Source organism: Globicephala melas, chromosome 3 (assembly GCF_963455315.2).
Source record: "Globicephala melas chromosome 3, mGloMel1.2, whole genome shotgun sequence".
In the NCBI taxonomy this organism is placed as follows: domain Eukaryota; kingdom Metazoa; phylum Chordata; class Mammalia; order Artiodactyla; family Delphinidae; genus Globicephala; species Globicephala melas.
In genome coordinates, this window is record NC_083316.1 from 161100984 (window position 1) to 161118108 (window position 17125).

At 40.2% G+C, this 17125-nt stretch overlaps 1 protein-coding gene across 1 annotated transcript; it reads right to left on the reverse strand.

The window, feature by feature from the left end:
• Nucleotides 1-625: 625 nt before the first annotated feature.
• LOC115865539 (zinc finger protein 709-like) lies at nt 626-13600 on the reverse strand. The gene is made up of 4 exons (XM_060295547.1): nt 13467-13600; nt 3107-3233; nt 2842-2902; nt 626-2444 (listed from the first exon to the last, which is right to left on the reverse strand). Exons 1-4 carry the CDS (start codon nt 13467-13469, stop codon nt 626-628), a joined length of 2010 nt encoding a protein of 669 aa, XP_060151530.1. The 5' UTR covers nt 13470-13600.
• Between the last annotated feature and the right edge of the window lie 3525 nt (nt 13601-17125).

Sequence of the window (17125 nt, forward strand, 5' to 3'; positions counted from 1 at the left end):
TCTAACATTACCCACAGGCTCAGATATTTGTCCCATCACAGGTCTCTCTTCTTAAAATCTATTCACCAAATAACAGTCATTGGAAGAACAACAAGCAAAGACCCAAATATAAAAACAATTATTCACATGAAACTCCAAAAAAGGAGCTTTGTCATTAAGAAAGGTAGAATACATAAAATAGACTATAAAGATATCCAGGAACTGTCCAGTATCCAGATATCCAGTAGGAAAATCCCAACAAATACCACATTTTCCAATTGTCCCTTAACACAGAATAAACCTATAAAAAATTAAACCTGACTATGCACATATCAGAAATACAGTTCAATTCACCCACGGATCCAAAAGACTTCAAAATGGGGAGAGAAAATATTAACTGATTCAAGGAAAAAGCACTGCCTTTTAATGATATGTACTACTGTAGAAAGATGACTTGTAGAATTATATCACCCCAATATTCATTTTTGAAACTAGTAGAAACCCACACTCCAATGATATACTTTAAGAAAGAGGCTTGATAAACAATATATTTACAACTTGTAAAAAACAATTCTTTTGTGTTGAAAGTTTTTTGGAACGTTATACATGGATTAATTTTCATCAAGCTTTCTCATGTTACTTACATTTATAATTTATTTCTGGTGGGAGTTTTAACATGTAACGATGAAGGCCAACTGAAGTCTTTCCCACGCTGTTTACATTCAAAAGGTTCTACCCTGTGAGTCTTTTCATGCCTTCGGAAGGAAGTGGGATGACTGAAGGCCTTCCCACATTCTTTACATTCATAGGGTTTCTCTCCAGTGTGAGTTCTTTCATGTCTTCGAAAACTCTGATACCACCTGAAAGCTTTTCCACATTCCTTACATGCATAGGGTTTCTCTCCTGTGTGAGTCCTTTCATGTGTTTGCAAGGAACTGTAACCTCTGTAGGCTTTACCACATTGTTTACATTCATAGGGTTTTTCTCTAGTGTGAGTTCTTTCATGTGTTCTAAGATAACTGGGACACCTGAATGCTTTACTACATTTTTTACATTCATAGGGTTTTTCTCCAGTGTGATTTCTTTCATGTCTTCGAAAACTTTGATAACACCTGAAGGCCTTTCCACATTGTTTACATTCATAGGGTTTCTCTCCAGTATGAATTCTTATGTGTGTTTCTAAGGAAGTGTAATCTCTGCAGGCTTTTCCACACTGCTCACATTCATAGAGTTTCTCTCCAGTGTGTGTTCTTTCATGTTGTCGCAGCAAAGTTGAACAACTAAAGGCTCTTCCACACTCCTTACATTCATAGGGTTTCTCTCCAGTGTGAGTTCTTTCATGTTTTTGAAAGGAAGGGTAATACCTGAAGGTTTTACCACACTGTTTACATTCATAGGGTTTCTCTCCAGTGTGACTCCTTTGATGTATTCGAAATGAACTGGGAGAAATAAATGCTTTCTCACACTGCTTACATTTATAAGGTCCCACTCCAGTGTGAGTAATCATGTGCACTCGAAGGCTTGCAAGAGCTCTAAGGGCTTTCCCACATTCCTTACATTCATAAGGTTTTTCCCCAGTATGAGTTCTTTCATGTTTTCGAAAAGAACTGGGACAACTGAAGGCTTTACTACATTTTTGGCATTCATAGGGTTTTTCTCCAGTGTGATTTCTTTCATGTATTTGGAAACCTATATTAGAACTGAAAGTTTTACCACATGGCTTACATTCATAGGGTTTCTCTCCAGTATGAACTCTTTCGTGTGTTTGGAAGGAAGGGTAATATCTGAAGGTTTTACCACATTGTTTACATTCATAAGGTTTCTTTCCATTGTGAGTTCTTTCATGTATTCGGAGGGAACTGGGACAACTGAATGCTTTACTACATTTTTTACATTCATAGGATTTCTCTCCTGTGTGAGTCCTCTCATGTATTTGTAAAGTTTGATGATATCTATAGGTTTTTCCACAATGTTTACATTTATAAGGTTTCTCTCCAGTGTGGGCTTTTTCATGTATCTGAAGTGAAGCTAAAGAACTAAAAGTTTTCCCACAATCCTTACACTTATAAGAGGCACCTCCAGTATGTGTTACCATGTGTCTCTGAAAAGTTTTGAGCTGCATGAAGGCTTTCCCACACTCCTTACATTTATAGGTTTTCCCTCCAGTGTGATTTCTTTTATGTTTTTCAAAACACTGCAGATAACTAAAGGCTTTCCCACATACATTACATTTATATGGCTTCTCTCCATTTTTCTGATACTCATATGGCTTGTGTCCAACGTGACTTCTGGTGTACCTATTATGGGATGAATGATGCATGAGGACTTTTCCACATACTTTGTGTTCCCATGGTTTTACTCTGATAAGAGTTTTCTTGTTCAGATTGAGATTTGGAATAAGGCTGAGGTTTTCTCTACATGGACTATCCTCTTTCCCTTCACATATTTTCCCTACCTTATGACTCCTGCAAAAAACAAGGAGGAATTATTAATGATCTCTTTATTAATGATTTCATACTTATTACAATATTTCAGCTACAATTTTATTATTTGTAGCAAAACTATAGGTATTTTTCTATTTCGGGTGAATTGTTCAAAACTGAATATACTGAATGCTCTGCGAGAGGACTCACCCTTGCTCACCAAAACGGTGATATTTATACATAGGGCTTATTAATGCTGTTTCCAAGTGAACTATTTTGCAAACACTGAACATTATGTCATATGTAAGAAAGTAATTTGGTGAAAATTTTCTGAGAAGCAATAAATTTGAAGCATGGATTGTCTTGTTTCTTTTTAAGATCTGGTACAATAATATAATTCTCATGTGAAACACTGCTTTCTGCTGGGAGTACCACTCACCTTAGTTTTGTCCCCTGGTTTTTGCATTTATCTTCAATGTCATGATCTTTCCATGTTTCTCCTAAAATGCAGACACAGAAAAATGATTCCAAAGTATTAGAAGTTATAGAAAAATTATTAGATTCTAGTGCTACAGTGAGCTGTGACCATACCTAGTTTATTTACCAATGTCCTCCCTGTACACATTCTACCTCTTAGAATAATATTGTAGGGCAGAAAAACTTGACCTTTGACTGACAAGGTGAAGGTAAGTTGTCATCCTTACCTACTGAGGCCAGGTTCCTGAAGGTTTCCCCCATCACATCTCTGTAGAGTTTCTTCTGTGAAAAATCCAGTAAAGCCCACTCTTCCAGGGTGAAGTTCACAGCAACATCCTCAAAGACCACTGCGTCCTACAACATCCCATATATATGTATGGTAGGATGAGTAAGACTGACAGCACTGGACATCTATACTCCATTTATAAGGAAGGTTACATATGATTCTGCTATCTCCCAACATTTATTCTCTGACTTGATCATCAGAAACTAATTCTCTGTCCATACTTACTTCCTCATAAATTTAACAGCATCAGGAACACATGAACATTATTTACATAGTTTTACTGCGATCACATTACAAATCCTATTGCTGTCTAATGGCAGGGTCCAAAGCATGTTGGGAAATGTCAGAAATGCTATAAAAATGAAATAAATATTATCAATTTAAGACCATCCATTGGTGAGAAAAACTCTTTCCTCCCGTTTCTTATTATCCACCATTTACACACTCCATGATGCAGAGTGTGTAATATCCTGTAATAAACCATAATGGAAAAGAATATGAAAAAGAATATGTATATATATGCATAACTGAATCACTCTGCTGTATAGCAGAAACTAACACAACATTGTAAATCAACTATACTTCAATAAAATAAATTTAAAAACATAAAGAGGGACTTTATCATAATGACAAAGGTGTCAATTCTCCACGAAGGCATGACAATCATTCATGTGTACATGCATCACAACAGATGGGCAAAATATATGAGGCCAAAACTGATAGAATGCAAGAAAGTAAGTGAATCCACTACTAGTTGTAGACTTCAACACCTCCTTACCATGAATTATCAATTGCAGCAGGCAGAAAATTAGGAAGGACAGAACTGAAATCAATAGCACCATGGAACAACTGGATTTAATTGTAATCCATGGAAATCATTCTTCTCAAGTTCATAAGGAACATTCACCAAGACAGAACACATTCTGGGACATAAAACATACTTTAACAAATTTGAAAGGACAACAGTCATTCAAAATATGCTCTCACACCACACAGGCACTAGCCTAGAAATCAGTAACATGAAGATAGTCAGAAACTCCCCAAAATACGTGAAGATTCAACAATACACTTCTAAATAATACGTGGGATCAAAAAAGAAGTCCCAAGAGAAATAAAAAATTATTTTGAAGTAAATGAAAATACAACTAATCAAGGGTTGTGGGATGCAGCAAAACAATGCTTAGAGGGAAATTTATGCCACTGAACAAATACACTAGAAAAAAAAGAAAAATCTATAATCAACAATGTAAATATCTACCTTCGGAAGGAAAAGAACAATTTAAACCCAAAGTAAGCAGAATAAAAGAAATAATAAAAATTGGGGGAAAAATCAGTGGAGTATATTAAAAGAAAAAAAGCTGGTTCTTTGACAAGATCAATGAAACTGATAAACATCTTGTGATCATAACTAAGAAAAAGAGAGAAATTACAACACAAGACCATCAGGGGTGACCAGAAGGTATGGGAGGTGGGTGCTGAAGCCTCTTCACTATAGTGAAGGAGTCTCTGAGGACACTACCAGGTGTGCCTGTTGTATGGCAACAGTCTTGAGCCTTCTATGGTAGGGCTGTCTATTCAAGGTGGCCCAATTTCCAAGTAACCGCATAAATGGGCTCCAGTAAATTTATAAACAAGGGATATGTTGCCTCCCAAACATCACAAGAATCTAGACAATGTTGTGAGTGCTGAGACGGACTATTGGTATTTCTTCATGGTGCCAGGAAGGGGTGGGCTTCTGTTTATTAATTTTTTTAATGTATTCATTAAAGGTATCCAGGCCTCATATGTTTGGAGCAATGCCCATCCACTTTTTACGAGCCCACCTTTTTCAATACTGTATGTCCTGAATATCAAATGAACTTCCTCAGAAGAGATGTCATTAATGTCGTATCTCTGCTCGTGGCACAAGGTGGATGCAGTTCAGATCCTGCCTGCAGAGACTGTGTGTTTTCACAGTGGTGTTGAGGTTCCCTGACGGTAACCAGTTAAAGGTGTATCATGTCCTTTCAGAGGTGAAGGCCAAGTGCAGCTGAGAGGCTGTTGAAACAGGAACTGAACAGAACAGACGTAGCCAAATCTGTGAGAGTAGAATGTTGAGCAGAATGTTTAGCAGTTGCTGAGTAGATGGAGTCAGTAATTTCCATAATGTTGGGGACTAGGAATAAGGGGTTTCTGTGATGGGACAACAGCCTCAAGGTTGTAGCATCCACTGTGAGGTGTTTTTCACTCTTTCCAGGTTTAATAACAGGTCAAATTAGGCTGTTCAAGGCAGAAGCCCTGGGGATAATCACTTCTTCCCAAAATAACAGGTTTCTTAAAGTTTTCAATCCTCATAGGCCCTGTTTAACTTATACTGGATCATATAACTAATTTAACTAAGGGGTAAGGACCATGGAGTCTCATTTTGTGAAGCCAATTTGGAAGTGGCAAGAACTTAATTTAACTTAATTTTAATTTATGATTTATTGGTTCAGAGCTTTCCTGCTCACTATGGGACATTTTGTGACAATGGGTGCTATGATCGTAAGGAGAGGCAAAGAGTTCTGATGGTTATAGTGAAGTATACCAATCTGCCCTCTATATTATATTCCGTACTTCCTCTAAGATCATGCAGTACACCTTGCTTAAATCTACTGAGATTCTGGGGATAACTAACTTGAGATCTCTCACTCAATAATTGTAGGAAGGTTTGTGAATTACGGCATTATAGGAGACTGTAACATTAATTCAAAACCTACGTTCTGAAGCGGTTCAAAAAGCAAGGACTTTTTGTCGAAAGCTTTCTCTGCATCTATTGAGATGATGAGATGATCATATGGTTTTTCTCCTTCAATTTGTTAATATGGTGTATCACGTTGATTGATTTGCATATATTGAAGAATCCTTGCATTTCTGGAATAAACCCCAATTGACCATGGTGTATGATCCTTTTAATGTGCTGTTGGATTCTGTTTGCTAGTATTTTGTTGAGGATTTTTGCATCTATGTTCATCAGTGATATTGGCCTGTAGTTTTCTTTCTTTGTGACATCCTTGTCTGGTTTTGGTATCAAGGTGATGGTGGCCTCGTAGAATGAGTTTGGGAGTGTTCTTCCCTCTGCTATATTTTGGAAGAGTTTGAGAAGGATAGGTGTTAGCTCTTCTCTAAATGTTTGATAGAATTCACCTGTGAAGCCATCTGGTCCTGGACTTTTGTTTGTTGGAAGATTTTTAATCACAGTTTCAATTTCAGTGCTTGTGATTGGTCTGTTCATACTTTCTATTTCTTCCTGATTCAGTCCTGGCACGTTGTGCATTTCTAAGAATTTGTCCATTTCTTCCAGGTTGTCCATTTTATTGGCATAGAGTTGCTTGTAGTAATCTCTTATGATCTTTTGTATTTCTGCAGTGTCAGTTGTTACTTCTCCTTTTTCATTTCTAATTCTATTGATTTGAGTCTTCTCCCTTTTTTTCTTGATGAGTCTGGCTAATGGTTTATCAATTTTGTTTATCTTCTCAAAGAACCAGCTTTTAGTTTTATTGATCTTTGCTATCATTTCCTTCATTTCTTTTCCATTTATTTCTGATCTGATTTTTATGATTTCTTTCTGTCTGCTAACTTTGGGGTTTTTTTGTTCTTCTTTCTCTAATTGCTTTAGGTGCAAGGTTAGGTTGTTTATTCAAGATGTTTCCTGTTTCTTAAGGTAGGATTGTATTGCTATAAACTTCCCTCTTAGAACTGCTTTTGCTGCATCCCATAGGTTTTGGGTCGTCGTGTCTCCATTGTCATTTGTTTCTAGGTATTTTTTTATTTCCTCTTTGATTTCTTCAGTGATCACTTTGTTATTATGTAGTGTATTGTTTAGCCTCCATGTGTTTGTATTTTTTACAGATCTTTTCCTGTAATTGATATCTAGTCTCATAGCATTGTGGTCGAAAAAGATACTTGATACAAATTCAATTTTCTTAAATTTACCAAGGCTTGATTTGTGACCCAAGATATGATCTATCCTGGAGAATGTTCCATGAGCACTTGAGAAAAATGTGTATCCTGTTGTTTTTGGATGGAATGTGCTATAAATATCAATTAAGTCCATCTTGTTTAATGTACCATTTAAAGCTTGTGTTTCCTTTTTATTTTCATTTTGGATGATCTGTCCATTGGTGAAAGTGGGGTGTTAAAGTCCCCTACTATGAATGTGTTACTGTCGATTTGCCCTTTTATGGCTGTTAGTATTTGCCTTATGTATTGAGGTGCTCCTATAGCTACAGTAATCAAGACAGTATGGTACTGGCACAAAAACAGAAAGACAGATCAATGGAACAGGATAGAAAGCCCAGAGATAAACCCACGCACATATGGTCACCTTATCTTTGATAAAGGAGGCAGCAATGTACAGTGGAGAAAGGACAGCCTCTTCAATAACTGGTGCTGGGAAAACTGGACAGCTACATGTAAAAGTATGAGATTAGATCACTCCCTAACACCATACACAAAAATAATCTCAAAATGGATTAAAGACCTAAACGTAAGGCCAGAAACTATCAAACTCTTAGAGGAAAACATAGGCAGAACACTCTACGACATAAATCACAGCAAGATCCTTTTTGACCCACCTCCTAGAGAAATGGAAATAAAAACAAAAATAAACAAATGGGACCTAATGAAACATAAAAGGTTTTGCACAGCAACGGAAACCATAAACAAGACCAAAAGACAACCCTCAGAACGGGAGAAAATGTTTGCAAATGAAGCAACTGACAAAGGATTAGTCTCCAAAATTTATAAGCAGCTCATGCAGCTCAATAACAAAAAAACAAACAACCCAATCCAAAAATGGGCTGAAGACCTAAATAGACATTTCTCCAAAGAAGATATACAGACTGCCAACAAACACATGAAAGAATGCTCAACATCATTAATCATTAGAGAAATGCAACTCAAAACTACAATGAGATATCATCTCACACCAGTCAGAATGGCAATCATCAAAAAATCTAGAAATAATAAATGCTGGAGAGGGTGTGGAGAAAAGGGAACACTCTGGCACCGCTGGTGGGAATGTGAATTGGTTCAGCCACTATGGAGAACAGTATGGATGTTCCTTAAAAAACTACAAATAGAACTACCATATGACCCAGCAATCCCACTACTGGGCATATACCCTGAGAAAACCATAATTCAAAAAGAATCATGTTCATTGCAGCTCTATTTACAATAGCCCGAGATGGAAACAACCTAAGTGTCCATCATCGGATGAATGGATAAAGAAGATGTGGCACAAATATACAATGGAATATTACTCGCCATAAAAATAAATGAAATTGAGCTATTTGTAATGAGGTGGATGGACCTAGAGTCTGTCATACAGAGTGAAGTAAGTCAGAAAGAGAAAGACAAATACCGTATGCTAACACATATATATGGAATTTAAGAAAAAAAAATGTCATGAAGAACCTAGGGGTAAAACAGGAATAAAAACACAGACCTACTAGAGAATGGACTTGAGGATATGGGGAGGGGGAAAGGTAAGCTGGGACAAAGCGAGAGAGTGGCATGGACATATATACACTACCAAACGTAAAATAGATAGCTAGTGGGAAGCAGACGCATAGCACAGGGAGAGCAGCTCACTGCTTTGTGACCGCCTGGAGGGGTGGGATAGAGAGGGTGGGAGGGAGGGAGATGCAAGAGGGAAGAGATATGGGAATATATGTATATGTATAACTGATTCACTTTGTTACAAAGCAGAAACTAACACACCATTGTAAAGCAATTATACTCAAATAAAGATGTAAAATAAAATAAACTACACTTTCTCATAATTCAAAAAAAAAGCAAGGACTGCCCTTTTTATCTTTTTGGTTATGTAAATTTTTTAGTATATTTTGGATTTCCAACTGGAAAGTTGTGAGCCTTTTTTCTATACATTTTTCCTTTTGTTCCTTCTTTCCCGTCCTTCCCTATATTATATTTTAAGTCCCAGGATATACTTCGGAAACAAGGGTGTCCTGTCTACCCTGGCACTCATAAAATTTTTCCCCCAGGGGTGCACACTAGTGCCATCCGGATCAGAGGTCTCCTCCACGACTACCGGGTATTTTATAGAGTTTTTAGTTTAAGTTTGAACTAATCCCTTTGCCGTACCACAGTGAGGCTATGGGTGTTGTCCCCTGTAACTCAGAGGGTCAGGATCTTCGTTGCAGTAGAGGCAGGGGCAGCAGCAGCAGAGGTGAGCCCTCATATTAGGAGAGTGGACTCAGCTCACCACCTACTGGCTGCCTTTCCCAGTCTCCTTCTCTCTCTGAAATACCTGATCTTTAAGGAGTGGCCATCTCATGGGCTCACCTCATTCACAGGGTATACAATCAGCCTTTTACTCCCCAAAGACAAGGCAATCCCAGCCTCAGTTACAATTTTACTTAATGACACTGATAGGTTTCAGCCAACACATCGACTGAGGACCACTTTAACAAAGGAGCCTTTCTCATACTCCTGCTCAGAGAGGACAACGAATTACCAAAACTTCCAACTCGGTGTCCTCTGTATATAGAACCCAGGGTTGGTGGGGTCAGCAATGCCACACAGGGCAGCTCAGCGCAGAGAAGGAGCTCCTCAGCAAAGAGCAGCTCACAGGGCAGGAGCCTCCAGGCTTTCTTATCAGCCTGTCCAGGTAAGAACTAGGGGAAGAGGGAGGGGTGAGCTTAACTTTCAGTAGTCAAACATCATATATGTGGACCCCCAACAGCTCATTATAAGAACAAATCCAGAAAGCATTAGCACTGGTTTGTTCTTATACAAAGAAACACTAAGAAAATGATCAAGAAGTAATCAAAACTGGTTATTTCAGGGTGGCTGGAATAAGAGCAGAGAAGTAGAACAGGATATGTAAGTTAGTTTCCTATCTCAGGAATTTTTTTAAAAAATCAACCTTTCCATGCATTAGTTACTGAAAATAAGAAGAGAAATTTACATACACTGCCTTTTCCTATGATTAATCATTATTTTAAATTAGCTTTTGATTTTTAAAATTTAAACTTTTCTACATAAGAAACTACTTCAAAATTTAATCCTTTAAACACTAGCAGATATAAAACTGCAGATCATGAAAAATTTACAAATCCCTTTCCAACTAAAAAAACGGGATTTCTATCAACAGCCCTAACGTACAATGCTTCAACTTACAATTTTTCGACTTTCAACAGATACACTTACAACCATCCTGTGCCCATACAACCATTCTATTTTTCACATTCAGTACAGTACTCAATAAAGTACATCAGACAGTCAACACTTTATTATAAAATAGGCCTCGTGTTAGATGATTCTACCCAAATGGAGGCTAATGTAAGTGTTCTGAGCATGCTTAAGGCAGACTAGGCTAAGCTATGATGTTCAGTAAGCAAGGTGTATTAAATGCATTTTCAACTATCAATATTTTAAATTTACGATGGGATTATTGGGATGTAAGCCCATCATAAATTGAGTAAGATCTGTAATAGTTCCTCCCTCCACTATATTTAACATAAAATATTTTATAGTATGAGTAGCATATTATAATACATTAGGGGTTTCAATTAAGCCCTGAAATGTACTAGAAATTTCAAAGATTTCCATAGGCTTTGAGGTGTTTTCCTCATATCAATGAAAAAAGAAATTCAACTGCTTTTTCCTCGCATGCGTTAAAATAGGAATTCATTTGCCTTAGGAATAGTATAGCCTCTTAAAAGTCAAAGTTCTCTAGAGACATGGACAAACACTGATCTAAAAAATGAAAGAAGCAGGGCTTCCCTGGTGGCACAGTGGTTGAGAGTCCGCCTGCCGATGCAGGGGACACGGGTTCGTGCCCCGGTCTGGGAAGATCCCACATGCCGCGGAGCGGCTAGGCCCGTGAGCCATGGCCACTGAGCCTGTGCGTCCGGAGCCTGTGCCCCGCAATGGGAGAGGCCACAACAGTGAGAGGCCCGTGTACCGCAAAAAAAAAAAAAAAAAAAAAAATGAAAGAAGCACCTGAGAACTTAAAAACACCCATATCTCACATCTTGAGGGTCTCCTGCCTAAATGGAACCAAAATTCTACCTGGTTCCACAATTTTCTTATCTTACACTGTATGTGTCAACCAACTTACATAGTATAACCCTGAATGCCAATGAGAACCAGAATCAACACAGATATGCAGCATGCTTCGCTACAATTCAGAAAACAAAAACACCACCATGTTCACAAAGTTGAACGTAATCGCAACTTGGGTTCTAAACACTCCTGGTTGAGATGTAACCCCCTACAGTGTGTCAGCCTCTGGTGAAGGAGGGTAGGGACACCTGAGCAGCCACAAGAAAGAACACTGGGAGCTCCATATGTCCTCCTCCCTGTAAGCATGGACGCTCTCCTTCCTCCAGGCTTCTACTCTCACAAGTGAGGAAACTCTCAGCCTGATTCTGTTTAAGGGTCTGACCCAAATGAACTCCCAAATTCATCAACCCTTTGTCCATGAGACAGAACACCTGACCTTCAGACTTTCTCGATGTGCACCAATTACATTCTGAATGCAAAACGTCAGCATAAGGCCTAAAAATGTCTAGACCTAAGGAACCACAACTACAAACTCAGAAATACCATCACGACACACCTCCCACCCCCGTGTGCACATGCATCCCCAGTGTTCCAGGGGCTTTTCTCAGTATAAAGGACTCCTTCTGTGGTGGGTGTGACCAGGAAGAACACCAGCAGACGGTGGCTCTCCAGGAAGAATCCAACAGGTCTTTAAGTATTTCCCTTTGCAGACAAAATGGGAGCCATAGCTTGGGCCAGGCCGCTGCTCCACTCTGCAGTTGCTGTGGAACAACCGTTGATACTTTAGTTTTTTTTGTGTGTGTGGTACGCGGGCCTCTCACTGCTGTGGCCCCCCCCCCCCCCGGTTGCAGAGCACAGGCTCCGGACGCGCAAGCTCAGCAGCCGCTCCGCGGCATGTGGGATCTTCCTGGACTGGGGCACGAACCCGTGTCCCCTGCATCGGCAGGCGGACTCTCAACCACTGCGCCACCAGGGAAGCCCCCGTTGATACTTTAAATGACACAAAGCCAGTGTGTGAACAATCCCAAAAGTCACTCAAACCCAGCATTTACATAGAAAGGAGGGAAGAAAACTGTAAGGCACTTTGACGAGTTCAAATAGAAAACCCCAAATATCTATTCAGGGGTCAGGTAATTATTATTTCCAGGGAAAGAAACTGGTTTGTAAACAACTGATCATACTGGAACACTTCTACTCTGCAATTCTAAGCCCTGGAAATTTACTTGAAGACACCCAAAAGTAAAGAATAGACCTCAGGAACTTCCTATACATGCTCAGGGGAATAAAGAGTGAAAGAATCCTATACAAATGGAACGTGTAATACTGGAACATATTATTTTCTTCTAAAATTCACCTCTTTCTTGCCTGTTTAGAACTATTTTATACTCTCTTTGAAGTTCTATTGATTAAATACATTTTACCTCTATTGAAAAACTGAGACTTAAATAAGTGAAAAAAATCTTTCTGAGGTGACAAACCCAGAGAGGGGCTGTTCTGACAAAACACCCAGGAAAATTTCCAAAGAAGAACCTCCACCCAAAGCACTTCCCATAGGATGTGTGTGTGCAGGACAGATTAGGGGGAGAGGAAAGAGGATTTGATGCAACCTAGTTCTAAGTGGTTATTCTCGGCTTTCCTCTCACAAAAACAGCCACAGGCAAATATAAATCTTTTAAAAACAGCATTCCATGGCTCTGGAGAAAAAAGATAAAATATTGGATCTGTGTGACTTGCAGCCGGAAGACAAACAGTTAGCTGATTATAATGTGAATTAGAGAGGGGAAGTTGGCTCTGGGAAGGAGGTGAGGGATCTGAACATTTAGGGATTTATTATCAGTCCTAGGAAGAGCTACGGCGGGGGGACGGGAGCATGGATTTGAGACTCCGCTTCCCAAGTATGTGGAAAACTCGGGAGAAAACAGGTGACCCCTGGGAGAAAGGGACCGGGAACACCGCAGACTACAGCTCCTCCCACGCACGAACCCCAGAGACCGAGGCCTGATTGTCACTAATGACCCTCCCCGTGGTTACCGCACAGTCTGGGGAGACGCGGGGACGTAGGCACAGCGCTGCCCAGCGAAGCTCTGGGGTTGGGCGCCGAGCTAAATAACGGGACAGGACGCCCGGCGTCCGGCTGCCGTCCCAGCGTCCACGCTGCGGGCGGGAGGGGACTGAGGACCGAGCCCCGCCACAGCCGGTTCCCACAAGACGCTCCGCCCCGACTCCACACTCAGGGGCAGCACACTCACCATTTCTAGGTTTCCTGGGTCTCCCTGAGTCCTTCCTACGGCTCCCACGACCAGTGCAGGTCACAGCGCAACACAGACCACGGCCCGCTCACCAGGAACCGTGAACCACAGGCTATACCCGATCTCCGGCAAGGCCGGCGCCAGTAGGGACGTCCACTCCGGTGCGGTACGTCGCCCCCACCCACCTGCTCCAGCGGCGCCCCTGATTGGATAGCTCGGAGGGCCACGCCCCTCAGCTTGAGCTACAACAGGAGGGAGGATGCGCTGCTCACCCGAACCACCTTCTGCCAGTGAGTGGGAAACTGACCCAGCCACGATCGTTTGCATGGAGAAAAAACTTTCTCCTGGCCTGGGGCTGCCTCTACAGTTTTTTTCTCCCAGCTCTTCGTGAACATGTGGTCACAATTTACAGGGAATTCTTGAGTTTTCGTGAAACAAGCACACAGCATGAGGGTGGGCCAGGCCACACTGGAACAAGAGGGTCTTCTGTCTCTAGGGATCAAGGGCTTGGCATAGGGCTGTCAGGCCACTCAGGGAACTGCAACCCTTGTTCAGAAACACAAGACACTAAATGTGACCTCACCACTGATAATAAAGAACCTGGCTGCATTTGATCTTTGATCCTTGCAAGGATTGAGCCTTCCACCCATCCCTTTCCCACCCCCACTTATTTGGCACTTAAGTGAAAGAAACCCAGGACACTTGGGTCTGTGGGAAGTTTGAACCCAACAACCCCAGCCTGGGCACAAGGACTCAGTCTAACCACAGGGTGTGAGATGTACTCATTAAACTATTAGGTCATGAAATAAAATTTCATATTCTAAGGCAAGTCAAGGAAAATTTAAACATAAAAAATTTTCTCTGCCCTTTGGCCTCCTCCTCCCCCTCTACTGTGCATTGTGTATCAGCATTATGCATCAACCAAACCTCCCCACGGGCAGAAATACCTGCTCAAGCATAAAGAGCAACATTCTCCCAGTATCAAGAAGATAACTCCTTAGGAGATAGCCTTCCTGCTTAATCTTGTAAGGGGCCACGAATACCCATGACCCACTATTCATACTTCCTTTGTACATGCAGCCCTGGATTGTGTAAACTGTCAGTAATACATCATTTAATGTGCAGCCCTCTGCCTCAAAATCTTATATAACTGTGCTTCGACATCTAGTGGGCAGAATAGTTCTTGGAGCTTTCTGAGGGTATATTTCCAGGTTATAATCCTCATTTCTTTCTTAGATCGACTAATTAATTTTTTTGTCAACACAGGTTTCATTAAATTCACATTTTACATTGGAAGGAAATTTATTTTAGATCAGATTTTGCCAGTGTTTCTCGAGAACTTCAAAATGTAACTGACTATAATGTCCCTAAGGCAACTGATTCCGATTTTCACTGATAGAAGAAAAATAGTCTTTATCTAAACAGGGAAGTATCTGGAAATCTGCGCCCCGCCCCCACCAGCTTTACTGAGGTATGACTAATAAAACTGCCTGTATTTAAAGATTACAATGTGATGATTTAATATACGGTATCCCGGGGCTTCCCTGGTGGCGCAGTGGTTGGGAGTCCGCCTGCCGATGCGGGGGACACGGGTTCGTGCCCCGGTCCAGGAGGATCCCACATGCCGCGGAGCGGCTGGGCCCGTGAGCCATGGCCGCTGGGCCTGCGCGTCCGGAGCCTGTGCTCCGCGGCGGGAGAGGCCACTACAGTGAGAGGCCTGCGTACCGCAAAACAAACAAACAAACAAAACAAAAAAAATATACGGTATCCTACATTGTATACTTGAAATCAGCCAAGACAGTGGATTAAGTAATCTCACCACCCACACAAAAAGTAACCATGTGGGGTGATGGATGTGTTCATCAATCTGGAAACTCTTATATGCCTACAAGATTGAATTGCATAACTCTTAATGTATTTAATTTATATGAACACCTTTATTGAGACAATGTAGATACCATACAATGCATCACATTAAAGAGTACAATTCAAAGGTTTTCAGTATATTCCCAGATATATACAATCATTCCCACAGTTGATCTTTGAAGATATTCATCATCTCAAAAAGAAATTCCTCTTCACTTTTTCACTCCCAATATCCCATCTTCCTCCTCCAATATCCAGCCTTAGGAAACCTTAATCTACTATTTGTCTCTATAGATTTCCTTATTCAGGGCTCTCAAATGAATGGAATTATGTAATATATGGTTTCTGTGATTGACTTCATTCATTCGGCATAGCTTTTTCAAGGTACACCGGCATTGATCAATATTTCATTAATTTTTATGGCCAAATAATATTCCACTAGATGGATAAAATGTTTTGTTTACCCTTTCACCTGTTAATAGACATTCAGATTATTTCCACTTTTTGGCTACTATGAGTAACATTGCTATAAATTTCATGTACAAATTTTGTTTGACCACATGTTTTCATTTTTCATAGGCATATAGCTGGGAAAGGAACTGGGGGGTCATATGATAATTATAGATTTAATTTTTGAGAAACTGCCTGACTGTTGATCAAATGGCTGCACCATTTGTGAATAAAATATTTCAAGTGTTGATAGAAAAAAAGGATCTAACTAGAATTCGTCGTTGAGCAAAATTATCCTTCAAAGGTAAGGGGGAAATAAAGACTTTGAGACAGGGCTTCCCTAGTGGCGCAGTGGTTGGTAATCCGCCTGCCAAAGCAGGGGTCCACCTACCAAAACAAGGGATGAAGGTTCGAGACCTGGTCCGGGAGGATCCCACATGCCGTGGAGCAACTGAGCCCGTGAGCCACAACTGCTGAGCCTGTGCTATGGAGGCCGCGAGCCACAACTACTGAGGCCCGTGCGCCTGGAGCCCGTGCTCTGCAACAAGAGAAGCCACCACAATGAAAAGTCCGTGCGCCGCAACGAGGAGTGGCGCCCGCTCACCGCAACTAGAGAAAGCCTGCGCACTGCAACGAAGACCCAACGCAGCCTAAAATAAATAAATTTATTTTAAAAAAGAATTTATAAAGACTTTGAGACAACATATTAGGGAATTTGTCACCAGTACGCCTGCTTTGCAAGAAATGTTAAAGGAAATTCTTCAAAAGGAAGGAAAGTGATAAAGGGAGAGCTTTTGAGAAAAAAATAAATGAAGGGAAAATATCACTTTAAAAAGTTCTTAATTAATCTGATAGATAACAATTATTGAAAATAATACCAGAAACAATTTATTTGGTAATTATAGCTTATGGATAAGCAAAATGAATGACAGCAATGTTGAAAGGGACAGGAAGAGAGGAACTGGGAATATGAGGAATTTATACAACCAGTGAAGTGGTTTAGTGATACTTGAAGGTCGACTTGGGTTAACTGTAAATGTATACTACAATTCAAGAGCCACCAGTAATAAAGTAAGTAAAGTATAATTGATATGCTAGGAGAAGAAAAAATAGAATCAAATAAAATGCTCAAAGCCAGAGAAGACAGAAAAAAGGCAGAAGACAAAAGGGAAAAAAAAAGAACAAGGGCAACAACTGGAAACCACAAAAATTATTGTAGATATTAATGCAACTGTATCAATAATCACTTTAAAATTCAATGGTCTAAATACAACAATCAAAAGACAGATACTGTCAGAATGGATAAAAAAACAACACCCAATTATGTATTGTCTGTAACAAAC

What these genes read in the sequence shown, in the direction of transcription:
- LOC115865539 (XM_060295547.1), bottom strand. An exon ending in CAGGAACCTGGCCTCAGTAG is followed by an intron (nt 2,903 to 3,106) that starts GTAAGGATGACA and finishes TCTGCATTTTAG; the next exon opens with GAGAAACATGGAAAGATCAT. An exon ending in AACCAGGGGACAAAACTAAG is followed by an intron (nt 2,445 to 2,841) that starts GTGAGTGGTACT and finishes TGTTTTTTGCAG; the next exon opens with GAGTCATAAGGTAGGGAAAA.